The sequence below is a fragment of the Pleurodeles waltl genome, chromosome 3_1 (assembly GCF_031143425.1).
Source record: "Pleurodeles waltl isolate 20211129_DDA chromosome 3_1, aPleWal1.hap1.20221129, whole genome shotgun sequence".
Classification (NCBI taxonomy): Eukaryota; Metazoa; Chordata; class Amphibia; order Caudata; family Salamandridae; genus Pleurodeles; species Pleurodeles waltl.
Window position 1 is genome coordinate 684,623,913 of NC_090440.1, and position 16,912 is coordinate 684,640,824.

At 42.4% G+C, this 16,912-nt stretch overlaps 1 protein-coding gene across 4 annotated transcripts in view; it reads right to left on the reverse strand.

Moving 5' to 3' along the window:
* The window catches only part of COL16A1 (collagen type XVI alpha 1 chain), a 717,464-nt gene that overhangs the window by 674,346 nt on the left and 26,206 nt on the right, over nt 1-16,912 (reverse strand). For all 4 annotated transcript variants that reach the window (XM_069223294.1, XM_069223295.1, XM_069223297.1 and 1 more), the window contains exon 2: nt 11,017-11,134. In XM_069223294.1, the coding sequence (XP_069079395.1) occupies nt 11,017-11,122 (106 nt within the window). In that variant the 5' untranslated portion in view covers nt 11,123-11,134. The remainder of the gene's footprint in view (nt 1-11,016; nt 11,135-16,912) is intronic.

A 16,912-nucleotide genomic window follows, 5' to 3' on the forward strand; every position in this document is an offset into this window, starting at 1 on the left:
GTCTGAGCAGACTGCATCTTAGGGAGGTCTAGTAGTATTTGGGCGGCTGCATTCTGAAAAATTTGGAGTTTATTGGTAACTGATCTGGGACTGCCCAGATACAAGGTATGATAGAATCAGCCCTTGGGCCACTATTTTTCGATTCATTTCAGGGCCCTCATAAGACCGAAGCAACTGCTGGCTAACTTTTTTTACTTGTGAGGACATAGTGAAGTGATTGTCCAGAGTGACCCCTAAGCTCTTCACTTCTGACTTGGGGGATAGGTGTTCTCCTAGAATGGGAAACCAACTAATCTGTTGCAGGAGGAACAGATTATTCCCCACCACCTTAACCTCAGTTTTCTCACTATTAAGTTTTAAAAAACTGCCCGCCATGTATTTGGCGACCTTTTCTAGGCAGCAATACCACTTGCTAGAGGTGGAGTCAATATTGGTTGACAATGAGACAATCAGCTGTGTATCGTCGGCATAAGACACCATTGAGAAGCCGGCAAAGCAGACAATGTTAGATAGCAGACATACATATATATTTAAAAGAGTAGGTCTCAATGATGAACCCTGTGGAGTCCCACATTTCAACTGATGGCTAGTAGAATAAAAAGAGCCCTTACTGACTTGAAAGCCTTGCTTGTCCAGGAAAGACGCAAGCCGTTGACATGCCTTCCCTACAGTGCTGCATTCTTCCATTGTATTGGTTAAAATACCTGCAGAGTGTACCAAATAAATAGTGGATTCATCTTGGGGCGCTATATTTATATATATATATATATATATATATATATATATATATATATATATATATTACTGATAACCATTAAAAGGCTTCAAGAGGGCTTGAATTTCAGCTCCAGTAGGAGAGGTTACCTCTTCAGTTCTGGGACTATTTAAAAATAAGGAAGAATATTCACAATCTGTTTACAATGAAAGGAAAAGGCAGTAAGCTATAAATTTAAGACCGGACAAATGATAGTGCTATTGCATTTCAAAACCCATTATTATCTCACAGGTCAAATATTTAGATAAATTCACTGATGATGAGGTCCAAGATGGGTTGTTTCAGGCATTTTGCTGATACCGTTCCCATTATCCTGGCTTTGTTACTATTCAGAATGAAAATAGTAACAACGAAAGTGGAAGAAAGTGGAGAGTCAGTTAGATGAGGCTGGTAAACCAAAGTATAAGGCAGCCTTAAAAAATATATTTAGCATGCCATCCAGAAAGTATGGTTAAATGATTTTGCCAATACGATTAACCAATTTTCCAATTCCTCAAAAGAGATTTAGAATATTGTAAATCTATTTTTGAAACCAAATCTACGGTATGTGGGCCCTCCCGCCTCATAGACGTGCTGCAAGCTATTAGCAGAACACTTTCTTTGAAAAGTAAGGAACATTTACGATTCATTATCTGTGAGTCTTGAAAGTCAAACTGAAGAAAAGGTCGGATCCAATAACCTTAGCTTAGTTTTGCATACCTCCCCCAGCTGAGTAAAGAGGAACTACTAGGTGTGGCTGCCTCAATCAAACTGGGGCCCCCTCTTCATCCTGCCCCAATAGAGATCCTCCTGGAAGCTGGAGATGTTATGCTTTCCGCTTTGACAGAGCTGTATAATCTGTCTTTAAAAATCTGCTGAGTCCTGGAGGCGTTGAAACATGCAGTCTTCCATCCACTACTTAAGAAGCCCACTCTGGACCCTGAGGTGGATAGCGTCCCAAGATGAATCTACTATTTTTTGGGTACACTCTCCAGGTATTTTAGCCAATGCAATTTAACCATATATGGCAGAATTAAGGAGCTATTTTCACAAGGTCTTCATCAGGACTGGATTGATCATTGATAACTCAAAGCATCCTGTTAGTATTACATAGACATTGGGAATTTGTATGTTATTTACCTGTTATTTGGAGAAAGTGATTTGTATTTATAATACGTGGGATTCTGTAATCCCTATGTAAACAGCAGACTCTAATTTCCTAATAATTGGCAACTTGGGACACACCCAGTCGCCGATTATAAAGAAAAGACACCAGAACTCGACAAATATATGTTATTACAGTTAAGATCTGACATAACAATTCCTTCTGCCAGAAGCCAAGGTGAAAGGCCGCTCAAGCCACGGAGCAAAATTGAAGCAGATGCTTAAAGCAATGAAAAACAGAGCACTGCTTTTCTTTTTTTGCTTTATTTTAATAGGTTACGACAAGCAGAGAGAATATGTTTAATTTTTACACTCCTTAAATACAGAAAAGCCAGAATCTGTCTGCATGTTTCTACACATTCATAGCTACTTTTTGTTTTAAAACTGACTTCTACTAAACTGTTTCTAATATCTGTTTGCAACAAATATCTAACAGGTATTTGATGTGTTTAATTTTGCACTAGAGGTTTTATTTTTATTCTTCATGTTTGCAAGCATGCTTGCTCTTTCATATGAAAGAGGTACGCACCAAGGTTTTAAGTGGTTTGTAGGAAAGGTGTTGATGTGACCATATATTATATGGGATAAAGTACACCCTGGCACACGTGATAAGGATATTGCAAGTCACCTTGGAATTCCATAACCTTATAAAGGAACTCTGCCTTCTGCTTTGTTCCGCTATATGGTTATGAAGTTCCTCAGTGACTTGCAATATCTTTATAACGTACAGCAGGGGATACGCTATCCCTTATATGATAATTGAGTCATTTACTTTAATGTAGTCATGTACCGAGCCAGTTGATGTGGATAGACGGTGATTAATCCAGTCCTGATGAAGACCTCATGAAAATGATTCCTCAAGTTCAGTTCTGGACCCACATAAAACCAAAGGCCTTTTATCCTCTGAATTAAGACAGTCAGCATTGAATTCCCTCGTTCCCTATATATTAACCACTTTAATGATGTAATTTTTCTAGCTATTTTTTTGTTTTATTCTTGGGGCTCTATCGCATGGTGATAGCTTAAAACACACAGGGGTTTAAATCCCATTTTTTACCAGTGTTTATTAAGCTTTTGGCACTACCAGTAGCGTATTACCAAATATTGAAAATGGTGGTTACTCTCTCTTACGCATGGACTATTTCTCTGGTTCACCTGTGTAATGTAGCATATATTTCTTTCCCCAAATTATTTGTGTGCATTGACGTTTCTTGAACAACTGGTGGAAATAGCTTGATTAGACAATTCATAATAGTCACTGGTCTGAGGAAATCTCTATCCACTTTGGTAGAAACTCTGATATCTGTCCTTTTACTGGCGTGCCATTGTGCTGTGTACTTAGGGTTTAAAGCAGTTTTGCTTCATACACTGTGGAAGAGGAAAATGGTGGCTTCTGTTGATGATGCCCTCTGGCTGCACATCTACATACAATGGGCTGAAATAACTGCGTTGAGGCAAAAGATGAGAAAACTGGAAGGGTCGGTAGTGGGTAGGTTAACAGTTGCTGCAAAACCTCCAATATTATAGGTCGAAGTAGCAGAGGATTGCAATCATAAAGATCTTGCAGCTCTAGTTTGGTTAAAAAAACGCTGATGGGCTGTTCAAATTTGATCAAACAATACCCCGCCATGGATCATCATGTGAGCATGTATTTTGTATTTGTATTTCTTGTAAAGCTCATTCAGACCAGGTGTATTGAAATGCTACGCATATCAGTAGGGTTGAATTGAGAAACAAACTGGCAGTGAATCCAAATGAAAAGTTGTCACAATTAATAAATGTAATTCAAGACTTTTTATGATGAAAGTCTGTTATGTGTATCCCAGGTGGCGCACTCTCTGAAAAATGTATGCCATGTGGTGTATATTACACATTGCTAGGTAGCTTGCCCGACCCAAAAGGGAAGGAGTGGAGAGGCGGAGAGAAAGAGAGGAAGAAAGAGTGTGAAAGAGAGAGTGAGAGAAAGTGCATTAGAGTGACTGTTCGACTCATCTGCTTCAGCATTTACAGTAACATCAGCCCGACGGGTGCTGCTCTATTCTCAGATAAGCTTCATCACGCCTGCATATATCTTGGGAACCCATGGAGCACATCCACATATCCATTCGGACGTATAGCTCATGGACCTGTCTACCGTGTTTACTGCATCCAAGACAGTGCATAGAACTAAAAAACTGTTTTAAAAAAATGGAAATACGGACTCGGTGTACTGAGAATCCCATCGCATGTCATGCGTTGAATGCTGTAAAAAAAAGAAACTGACATCGCCAGCCTATGTTCAGCCTCTACTGACCCAATAAGTCTGTAAAGAAGATAATGACTGCCGGATACACAGGCGGTGCTGCAGAGGTGGCACCTAGCAACGGAGGGGTGAATTACTGGGAAATTACATTTCTTTTCTACTGACTGAAGATACTTCAAGATGAGAAAACTGATGGAAGTAGTTTACACTAGAAGTCCGAAATACAATAGAAAGCCCTTTCAAGAAAGGAGCAAGAACCTTGATAGTACCCTGGCTACCTCTAGGTGAAATTCAGCTGCTAAGTATGCTCTGAGTTCTGCTTTAAAATGAATGACTTAACACAAGGTAATGTTGCCCTGCCAGGAAACATCAGCAATCCATTCTCGGTGTACCGACTGCAGTCCTTTTCAGCTGGCACCTTCTATACATTTTAGATACCTGGAGTTTCAGTAACTATTTAGGGAGAGGAAGGGATACATTTTCATCCGTAAAAATGTGGGTACCGACTGATATTCCCATCAACAAAGAGCTGGTAGTAAATTTTAAACGGTAGTTAAATGGGGGATGGGGCAGGCATGGTTCCAGTGCCTTTTGCTTTTCAAGCCTGAGAGGCAGAACATCAAATCATGTGCCTAAGAGCCCCAGTGTGGTAAGATGCTCTACCGGGTAGATGGATGCTCCTCACCAGCTTTACCTCTGAGGATCCACAGCAAAAAGAGATGTATGAAACACACTGCAACCTGTGGCAGCCTTTTACTTTGCGCCCACTATCCCGCCTGTTAGAAATGGGGTCTTTGGTTGGCAGTCAGGTTACCCCCTGTCCAAGCAAGGACCCTCACTCTAGTCAGGGTAAGTCACACACAATCCAAATTATCCTGTGCCCACCCTTTACTATCTTGGCACTGAGCAGTAAGGCTTAACTTAGAAGGCAATGTGTACAGCAGTTGTGCAATAAATCATGCAATAACACAGTGCAAACACCACAAAGATACACCACACAGCTTTAGAAAAATATAGAATATTTATCTGAGTAGACTAAGGTCAAAACGATCAAGATTTGATAAATACAAGTTGAGATATCACTTTTGTAATGATAAATAGAGTCTTTTAGTTCTTAAAGAGGAGCAGGAGATGCATGGAAAACGTCGAGGTGTCCGTCGGTTTCTCCGGGCGCACACAGACGTTTGATGCTCTTCCACGCAGCAAGGGCTTTACATCAATTTTCTGTGCGCAGACTTGGATCCTCTTTGGGTTGCAGGGTATGTGGATGCCCCGGGGTTGATGCAGAGAAATCCTGGTCATGTAGGACGAAGTCACAGGAGCTGCGTCGATCCAGTGAGCAATGCACGGAAATTTCTGTTGCACGGCAGGCGCTGCATTGATTCTTCTCATGGGAAGTTGGGCTGTGTTGTTCCGGCTCGGTGATGCATCGATCCGGTGGGCCGTGCGGCGAAGTTCCAGTCGCAATGCTAGTGCTGCGTTGATCTCCACTCGGGAAGCCGGGCTGCGTCATTCCGGTTCGGCGATGCAGTGGTTTTCTTACCACAGGGCAGGCTGTGCGTCGATCCTGGCAGGCTGTGTGTTGATAGTTGCCGCACAAGGAGTTCTTTCCAGAGATTAAGTCTTTTTGGCCCTGAGACTTCAGGAAACAGAAGGCAAGATGAATCCAAGCCCTTAGATAGCACTTCTCAGCAGCACCAGAGGCAGCAAGGCAGCAGGGCAACAGCAAGGCAACAGTCCTTTACAGCAAAACAGTCAGGTGAGTCCTTTGGGCAGCCAGCCAGCATCTCTTAGCAGGTTGCAGGTTCTGGTTTCTGAGTTCCTTTCCCAGTAGGTATCTTGTCATGAAGTGTCTGAGTTGGTAGGGTCAGGAACCCAGTTTATATACCCAAATGTGCCTTTGAAGTGGGGGAGACTTCAAAGAGTGGCTTGGAAGTGCACAAGGTCCCCTTTCAGTTACATCTCGTCTGCCAGGGTCCCAGTAGGAGGTTTGGCAGTCCATTGTGTGAGGGCAGGCCACTGTTCTTTGACATATAAGTTTCAGGCCCTCCACCCTCCCAGCCCAGGAAGACCCATTCAGTATGCAGATGTGTGCAGGTGTGACTGATCATCCTGTGTTTGGGGTTGTCTGAGTGAAATGCACAATGGAGCTGTCAACTCACCCAGCCAGATGTGGATTGCAAGGCATGGAAGGATATAAGTGCATAGAAATGCTCACTTTCTAAGAGTGGCATTTTTAAAATAGTAATATTAAATCCAACTTCACCAATAAGCAGGATTTTCTATTACCATTCTGGCCATACTACATATGACCTATTTACCCCTTTGAGATCAGAATCAACAACTCAAACAGTATATGAGGGTAGCCCTAATGCTATCCTATGAAAGGAGCAGGCCTCACAGTAGTGAAAAACAAATTTAGGAGTTTTACACTACCAGGACATTTAAACTACACAGGTACATGCCCTGCCTTTTACCTACATAGCACCCTGTCCTATGGTTACGTAGGGCCTACCTTAGGGGTGACTTATATGTAGAAAAAGGGGAGTTTAAGGCTTGGCAAGCACTTTTAAATGCCAAGTAGAGTGACAGTGAAATTGCACACACAGGTGTGGCAGGCCTGAGACATGGTTAAGGGCTACTTATGTGGGTGGCACAACCAGTGCTGAGGCCCACTAGTAATATTTATTTTACAGGTCCTGGGCACATGTAGTGCACTTTGCTAGGAACTTAAAAGTTAATTAAATATGCCAATTGGGTATGAGCCAATGTCACCATGTTTTAGGGAGAGAGCACATGCACTTTAGCACTGATTAGCAGTGGTAAAGTGTGCAGAGTCCTAAAGCCAGCAAAAATTAGGTCAAAAAAGAGAAGGAAGAAGGCAAAAAGTTTGGGGGTGACCCTGTAGAAAGGCCATTTCCAACACCGCCCTTAACCACGGCTGCACGGCGATATTATGACAAGCAGTCCTTGTTTATGTATAAGGAAGAAAAGGGACAATTCTAAGAAAGGCTGATATTTGTGTTCAAACATTGTTTATTTGTCCATTAAATTCCAAGAAACACCGCATTTCACAGGAAACAGCCTAGTAAGGCACTGTAGAAAACCATCATCTATAGCTCACATTAGTACCTCAACTGCTTACTTTGGTAAGACTTATGAAAGTGATCATACATGTAAATAGTTCGTATTCCAGTAGATGTATTGAAATGCCAGACTCTTCCACTACCACTACAGTGCTGTAGCCTGCTAGTCAACCAAGGGTATCCGAACCTGTGTTCTTGTCATTGCCACAGAAGTTCTAGACTGAAAAGGGCAGTGTTCAGTGTCTTATATCTTTCACACGCCCCGTAGGTGTCCTCAATAAGAGTTACAATGCTTGTCAGACTGAACGCACAGAAGGTTCTTCAGGGAAGCCTGCTGGTAACCTGGGGGAGAACTTGAAAATGGAGAGACAATCCAAACCACCTGAGTTCTAGGACCAAACATTTCTGCAAGCACTGCGGGATCCTGCTCTTAACATTGATGCCTTTCCCGCACTGAGGGAAGTGAACAATTCACCAGCAATCTCTGTCTCCATCACTCTGCTTAAGAAGTCTGATGGTAGACACTGTGGCTAGTGGGAGGGGGCAATTTCCTGCCTCTCATGGTGCTCTCACTGGCCTATTCCACTATCTTTCTAATAGTTTACATGATGTCTATGTATCATAACTTGATTCCTCCCATTGTCATCAATTATATGTCCTCACCTCTACACAATGACACAAAATGCAATATTTTCAACGCACAGAAGGTTCTTCAGGGAAGCCTGCTGGTAACCTGGGGGAGAACTTGAAAATGGAGAGACAATCCAAACCACCTGAGTTCTTGGACCAAACATTTCTGCAAGCACTGCAGGATCCTGCTCTTAACATTGATGCCCTTCCCGCACTGAGGGAAGTGAACAATTCACCAGCAATCTCTGTCTCCATCACTCTGCTTAAGAAGTCTGATTGTAGACACTGTGGCTAGTGGGAGGGGGCAATTTCCTGCCTCTCATGGTGCTCTCACTGGCCTATTCCACTATCTTTCTAATAGTTTACATGATGTCTATGTATCATAACTTGATTCCTCCCATTGTCATCAATTATATGTCCTCACCTCTACACAATGACACAAAATGCAATATTTTCAACGTGGCAGGTAAGGAGAAATCCAAAAGGCATAGTATCAAGGATGCAAAGGGCATTCAAAGTTAGGGAGCATTTGCTCACCATGTATGTCCGTCACTTGGATAGTGAAAACCCACTGCAGAGCAAAGGAGAACTGAACACAACTTGGATTTTATGGTGGGCAGTGCAAAAGAAGCAGAAGTGTGGAGAGGGGACCTTAGATACAGCATCAGGGAACACAGTAACAGTGGAGAGTGGAAGGTTTTGTTATGTGTCCTTGATGTAGTACGACGAATCACCCCCGAGGGGGTATCTCGATGCTGAAGGGCATACCAGGGAAGGTGAAAAGAAGAGAAAAAAGAAATTAGAATAGCCACGTTTTTAAAAGTTTCTTGAAGTGGGCAATTTCAAAACAGTCCTGGATGTGCTGGGGGAGTTTGTTCCAGTGATGGGGGCCAAGGTAACCGAAAGAACAGCTGCACTGTTCAACTTTTTACTAATACTGCGGAGGCAGAGCAGGTGCTGGTCGTAGGGTCTCATGTTTCTTATATGACCATAATGGTGATTTTTGTTATGGAGTTATGTAGGGATTTTTCTTGAGCGAGATTTGTGTACTAGGCATAAAAGCTTAAAATGGCGTGCTTCCTGATTGAGAGCCAATGAAGAGATCTAAGGGTGGGCTCTGAGGGAGTGGGGGGAGGAAATTTACAAACAAGGTGTAGAAGCAACCAGTGGGGAGTTTCCGTAATCCAGGTATCTAACTACCAAGGCCTACTTAAGGGTTTTTCAGGTATAGAGAGGTAGCCATTGAAAGGCCTTCCTGAGCATTCACATGATTCTGAAACAAGAACCACGTGTACTCCAACCCTGCTCTTTCATCGTGAGGTGCTGGAGTTAGGTTACATAGAGGGCTGGGGCAACAACCTGAGAGTAGAACACTTCAGGCACAGTCAGTCATCTGCATGAGTACCCAGTGGCGGTTCGCACCATCTTTACAGATTAAACTGCATGAGTTGCACAGGTAGTTTTCTGCTTTATTTCTCCTTTCCTATAGGCGCCACTAAGCGGTCCATAAATCTGTTAAGGCAGTGGCCACTTTTCTTTCCAAGAGGGCTCTACTAGAGCAAAGAGCATTTTTACAATTTTAAAGAACTGACACCAATGTAAGGCGACACTTTCAGCAAAAAATATTCTGAATAGGCTACAATGTCATGTTTTTTTGTTCTGCAGTAAGAAAATTATCTTCAGAACAAAAATGAAATGTCATTTTTCTCCTTTCCTGCCAGGGTCCACCATCTACCACATGGTGATCCCATGAAGAAAGAAATCAGAGCAGAAGCCCCGCCCAGGATGGGCTAGAGCTTCCACTACTGTGACCCAAATGTCTTATGGGTCGTCAGATCAGTGGTTTTCAACAGCAACGTCTCCAAGGGTTTGCAGCACGTGCTTCACCTTTGGAAACCTAGCTGTTGCCAGACGTGGGTGACTTCATTTTTGTAGGTGTGGCAGTCCACTGAGCTAGGCACTCTCTGACAAACCTCAATGTCAACCCTAACACTGCCTTTATGCGTAACAAAGGACCCCCCTCAGCTCGGTACCTTGGCCCGAGAGCTTCTGAGTGAGTTCGCAGGGGCGGGGCTCCTTTCACTCTGCAGGAGGGCCCCCTCAAGTTTCGTTACGGTAGAACTATGCAAACTGGTGTAACAGATAATATAAAACCAGGGCATGTACACTGCAACCTAATATCACTAATGTGTCCACGATTTACAAAGTATTTAATAACTGATATTTACTCCAGACTTAAAGGGACCTTTCAGTGCAGAGGAAAAAAGAGTTATCTTTACTTAGTCATGCAGCACTAACAGCCACAAACAATGAGCATTCGAGAGTGCTGCTTAGTTAGATGATGTTTGCTTGGATTCTGAAACATATTATGACATCAATTAATAACTGCTCCTTTAAGTGCCATTTATTCTTGAAATTCCAGGAGGGACAAATACAGTTTATTGAGCCAGGTTTCGCGATTCTCGATATAAGAAATATAAAGAAAATTAAAAAATAGCCAATTTAGAGAACATGTATCCCGGGACATAATTTACATGTGCCAGTAGTAGATGTGCTACATCTCCAGTATTTCAGAGTTATGTTATGCCGATATATATAGCACACTAATTACCCGTGAGGGTATTCGGGTGCTCCCTGAAGCACAGGCAGACCTAAACAGGTAATGCAATAATTTGGCACAAAGTTATAACGTCTTAACTTCAGAAAAAAGGTGTTGTCTTTAGATGTGTACTATGTCAAATATTCCTCAAAACTAATGTTGGAACCCATGAAGCATAAATAAACTCCATTAACAGGTTTGTGTCCTGGAAATCACACTTTGAAAAGGCAAGATTTTAGCAAAGAAAGGGAGAGAAGGTTTGGCCGTCTAAATGCTTCCAGTTATTCTCTAAAGACATGGGGTAATATGAGTCATTACAGATTAAACAGAGATAACTCAATCTCAGCCAGATGGTGTTACGTATTTCCACCGTACTACTTTTTCCATGTGTAACTTTTTTCAAATGCTGATGTGGCATGCTCTTAAAACCGTTTCAGTCTGGAATATCACAGGGGTCACCAGAATTTGAGGTGAATTTTCAATCATTGTTACAGGCTGCTGCAGGAATAAAAAATAAAGAAGAGATTGACCAAAGACCTACCTGTCCGCAGTGTCTGAAGCGTACCTCCATGACTGGATCCAAGCACACACACCAGCAAAGACCAAAAGAGCCACATGGTGTTTGGAGGGATCCTGGCCAATATCATCTGTCACTCCAACTGAAAAGGAAGTGAAGCAAAAATAGTGAAGGCAACATTCACAATGTGTATACATGGCTCTTAGTGAAAGAGATCCACAATACCATGTCTTTTCACACCACCAGTCAGCGATAAGTACGTGCACCTGTATACCATGAAACTGAGTCTAGTTGTCATAGGCGGACAAAAACATTTACTAGTACACTACAATATTGAACAGAACAATCACACTCATTCTCATGCAAAGTAACAAAACGATGGGCTAAGATATCCATCCATCCATCCAGTTTCCATGCATTTACCTATGCTACCATCTTCCTTCTACATGTATCTAGTCTAATTCTTCTCATCAATCTACTCTGTATTTTCTGTTTTATCAACCACCCATTTCTTCATTCTGTCTTCCTCCATCATAAATCATGTCTTACTCTCCCTCTCACCAAACACCAGATAATCTCTAGCAATCAACAGTCTCCTTCTCTAATTGTACTGCCTCTGTCTCTACATCGCCAGTCTGTATAACAAGATAACACACTATTACCCCACTCTACAACTGTGCATCAATCCTTCACCATTCTCTCCACCTGTTACAATTCCTGATCCCACTTTCAACAATCTATCACCAAACTCTCCGACCATCCAACAGGCTTATTTCTCTACTCAGTTAACCAGCAATATCACTATCTCTAACTATACAATAATCCTTCACCCCACTCTTCAACCATCCAGCAATTCATTGTCCTACTCTTCAACCATCCAACAGACTTGTGCCTCTATGTAACCATCCAATAATCTGACCCTCTCTCTGTTTATAGAAAACTTATCACCCAACTCACCAACCATTTAACAATTCACCAGCCCACTCTCCAAGCAACTAACGACCAGTGACCCCACTCTACAACCATTCAACATTTTATACCAATCTCCAGCCATTTCACCCCTCTCTCTAATCATAGAGCAGCCATGTATCCCTCTCTCACACAGACACAGTGACCTCCATTTTTCTTCAGCTATACAATAATCTCAGTCCACAATCCAACTATTTTCCAGCCTTCTTCCTCTCACCAACCTTCCAACAACATCTCTGTTTAACTATTTAACAATCCTCTACTTCACTCTCCTGCTATTGATCAGCCTCAAACTCCTCTCCTACAATACTTAGTCCCTACAATTGGTTGTCTTGCTGTCAAACCACTCAACAGCCTGGTACCTCTCTTTAACCACCTAACAGTCTCTCACCCTCTCCTTGACCATCCGGCAACCCACAACACCTCTCTTCATCCACCCAATAGCCAGGGGCATGGCATGGGCAGTAAGACTGGGGGTGCGAGCGTCAGATTTTCCAACAACCACATTGGCACACAGCGGTAAAATGCATTACACGACAAGTAGGACACAGGAGAGGGGCTTAAGGGGCAGTGGAAATGGAGTTAAAAAATGTTGGTTATTTCACAAAAAAATGTGCTTTCTCTTCTTTAGTAAGTCTTTGCGAACAGAGAGAGGGAGACGGTGTATGTGCGATTTTGTCTGTGTGTGTAAAACTTCCTGGTGAAATACGACAGACACCGAACCATACACGACTGAAAGTACCTGTACCCAACTACTTATCACAAAATACATTTATTAGGAGGGTGTACCGCCCCAAATACCTCCCCACACCTTCCCCCCCGGAGCTACACCCCTCCCAACAGCTTCATATACCCTGTCCAAATCACCCAACACCTTCCTACCTCTTTCTTCCGTCCTTCATCAATTTCTCATCTCACTTCAATTCTCAAACAATCGCTCACTAAAGTGTATACCTCTTCAAGTCACATCTTTTAAACAATTAAGATTTCTTTTGCCTCACCCTCATATTTCTACCCGCTCCTATTCCAATGGCTCAATCACAGCTCACAGTTCCTCATCTCTTTCTCGTATCTAAACGCCTATCCCAGCTCCATATTTCCGTACTTCACTCAGGTCTCAGGGCTGATTTCCGATTTGAGTTTAGAGGAGTTGGTTCTCTTTGAGTCTTCTCAACTAGTTCGGGACCATGCTTGAGCTGTGCGCACTACCAGATGGAGGGTGGCGTGGAGTGCAGAACGTGGGTGCAGCAGTGCCCTTGGGAGCTCAGCAAAACACAAAATGAAGGTGAGGCTGTGTGCCTGGAACTTTATGAAAAAAATCACTGGTTTCAATTAATGATACCTCAGACTGTCAGGCTTTCTATTCTTTGCTGTGCATGTGTGCATCAGGCATTGCTTTAATTGTATCTACACAGCAGCAGAACTTGGAAGCGAACAAACCGATTTCTAAAGACTTAACCCAAGAAGAAATTAAATCTACAATGTGTGCTTTGACCTGCTGAAAATTCATTAAAAGCAAGATAACGTAAAGAGCGCGAGATAAAGTTGCAAGAATGAGGAATATTTCCATACGTCTTCTTCCATAGAGATGCCCTTGTGCAGACAGGACTGCTCGAAGGCTGATGAGGAATGCATTCCCAAGGAAGGCATTTCAAAGGATTGTCTCGTGATTTCTTTCTTTAAGTGTTGCTAATGATCATGTGGGAGGGACGGCTGTCTGTGTTTACAAGCTCGTGCTGTGCCTCTGGTATATATAATTTCCTAGAGGAGGGATGTAAGTGTGCTATACACGGTTCTCGTATGGGGATTTCTCTGTAATTCGCAGAGCTCTGTAGTGCGTTGTGTTATGAACATTCTCTGAACGAGGGGCTTTCAAGTGTGTGCTATTCAGACTTCTTTCATGAAGGGTAAAGCGTGCATTATACACAGTTCACCAAAGCAGGGAAACGTGCTATGCATACTTCCCTGGCATCCTGGTGTGTGGAAGTGCGTGTTTACCTAAGTGTGTGCATTACACGCAGTTCCCTTATGGACGTACCAGCTTGTGAGGCATCAGCACAGTTGCCTCTTGTAGGGACGTTTCACACATGTGGGTGAAGGTGCGTGTGTTTATGTACATTTCTTTAAGGGGCCTGCAATTTCACAGCACGATTATCAGAGGAATGAGACAGTGTCAGCATCCTATTTCTGTATCAGATTTTCTTCTTGTGTCCTCGAACAGCTGTCCCATTTTGACCTTTGCCCTGATACAGTTTCAATCAATTCGGCCCACGTTTCCTACACAACCCGACGACTTTGTTTGCCTTGCTCTTTATCTAACATAGTGATCTCTGTCGCGTGGAAACCTCATCGTGAAACCCTTTTTAAAGAAACCTTTCCCCGGTGTGGAGGATGTAAATGAACACAATTTTCTCTATATTTCTCTGTATTGCGCAGCTGCTTGAGAAGCTCGTCCTTCCACAAAATCAGAAGTTTTTTTAGAGTATTGATTAATTTGACATGCCAGCAGGGGTCCGACCTGGCAGGGCCAATGAATCATGGTCCTGTCCGTGCTGACCACTTGAAGACGGAAGCCCATGCGCTGACACTGGATCTCCAGTTCTTGAAGAGCTGCCTGCCATTTTGATTTCTAGGCTAATCGAAGCTGGTTACCCAGTTCCGGTTTTAAGCCAGCTGAAATATATTTTGGCTGTGAGGGCGTTAGTGGCTTTTCCTGCCTTTAGCTGAGCCTCTCAAATCCTGCAGGGAGCCATTCTTTCTGCCTTCCTATTTAACCTAAGCTGGCAGTGCCTGGTGATGTACCTTCGTCAAACTGCGGTTCAAGTGCCCTGCCATGTATAAGCCCCGGCATAATGCCTTCTTTGCTCATGCCCTTATGTAATCTTTATGCATCTGGTTTGCTACACGCAGCAGCTGAACAGGCTTCAATTGTCTGAAACACTGCCTCATTATTACTCTATCTACACTGGATCACATCATATTACTAGTCTAGCTACATGTGATCATATCATATTGCTAGTCTATCTACACGAGATCACATCTTATTACTAGTCTATATGCACTGGATCACATCATATTACTAGTCCATCTACCTGGAATCATATATTACTAGTCTGTGTACACGTGCTCATATCACATTGCTAGTCCATCTACACTGGACCATGTTACATTACTAGTCTGTCTACACTGGATCGTACCATATAACTACATATTACTAGTCCATCTACACGGGATCATATCATATTACTAGTCTACACATGCTCATATCACATTGCAAGTCTATCTACACTGGACCATGTTACATTACTAGTCTGTCTACACTGGATCTTACAACATTACTAGTCTATGTCACGTGCTCATATCACATTGTTAATCTATCTACACTGGACCATTTGATATTACTAGGCTGTTCACTCTGGATCGTACCATAAAACTACATATTACTAGTCCATCTACACAGGATCATATCATATTACTAGTCTACACATGCTCATATCATATTGCTAGTCTATCTACACTGGATCATATTATATTTCTAGTCTGCCTACACTGGATGTTATCATATTACTAGCCTATCTACACTGGATCATATTATATTACTATTCTATCTACATGTGCTCATATCATATTGCTAGTCTATATACACTGGATTATATTATATTACTAGTCTGTATACACTTGATTTTATCATATTACTGGTCTGTCTACACCAGATCATATCATATTGCTAGTCCATCTAGGGGTGTAGCGTGGTCGCTAAGATTGGAGGGGGTGAGCTTTAGATTTCCTAACAAGCATGCTGGGACATCTTGTTAAAACACATTATATGAGAAAAACAACATGAGGAGGATTTACGGGGCAGTGGAAAGTGTAAGGCGGGTGGATTGTTACGGGCACTTAAAGCACAACATTTTTCAAACTAATCAACATTTTTAATGCCTCCAAAACAGAGAAAGATTGTGTGTGTTTTGTTTGTGTGTGTGTATGTAAAACTCCCAGGTGAATTCTGACAGACACTTCAATATACCTGACTGAAAGCACTTGTACTCAACTATTTACTACAGGATACATTTTCTACGGGGTGTAATACCCTAAACACCCCCGGAGCTATGCCTTCGAGTCTATCTTCACATGATCATGTTATATTACTAGTCTATCTACACTGGATCATATTTCCTAAACACTGAAATCACACGATTGGATTCGAAACAAAATCATCTTTAAATACATCACAGCTGTATATAAAAACATGCCTGACTGTTTGGGTTCTAAGTTAAGCTGGTTGAGTCCTGCCTGAGCACTCCATTCTGCTAACCTGGTTCTTCTGACAATTCCTAGATTCTACTGCACCAGGTGTGGTGGTAAGGCTGATTTGGTGGCGGCCTCTAGGTGCTGGAATTCCCTTCCTCTTTACCTTTCTCCAGAAACCAGTATTTTGAAATTCAAGGATTCTCTCAAGACCTGGCTGTTTTTACACTAGTTTACCAATACATGCTAAATGCATCAATTGGTTTTAAGCTTACCTCTCTATAATGCCGTGAAGGATTAGCCTCTGGCCACTCCACAAACAATTTATAACATAACGCTTCTCTACTGTAGGGGTGTTTGTGTTATTGATAAATCTCTGGGCGAGGCCAGAATGTGTTACGGAGGGAATGGAGTTGTCTATGATGCAGAGTTCGACAGTGAAGATAGCTTTTTGTAGTTCTTTGGTAATAAAGCGTTTGTGTGAGCATGTTAAGCATAGTTCTTCTATGGACCTATGTATTTTGCATAGTTCTGTAGTAGAGGAATGTGTGTTTTGCATAATTCTCTAGCAGAGGGCTGTTGGAGAAATGTGTGTTATACATAATTCTCTAGCAGATGGCTAGTGGAGGAAGGGATCAATATGTATATTGTTCATAACTTACCGGTGGATGTGCACATGTGTGTGCGCAATTCTCTGGTACAG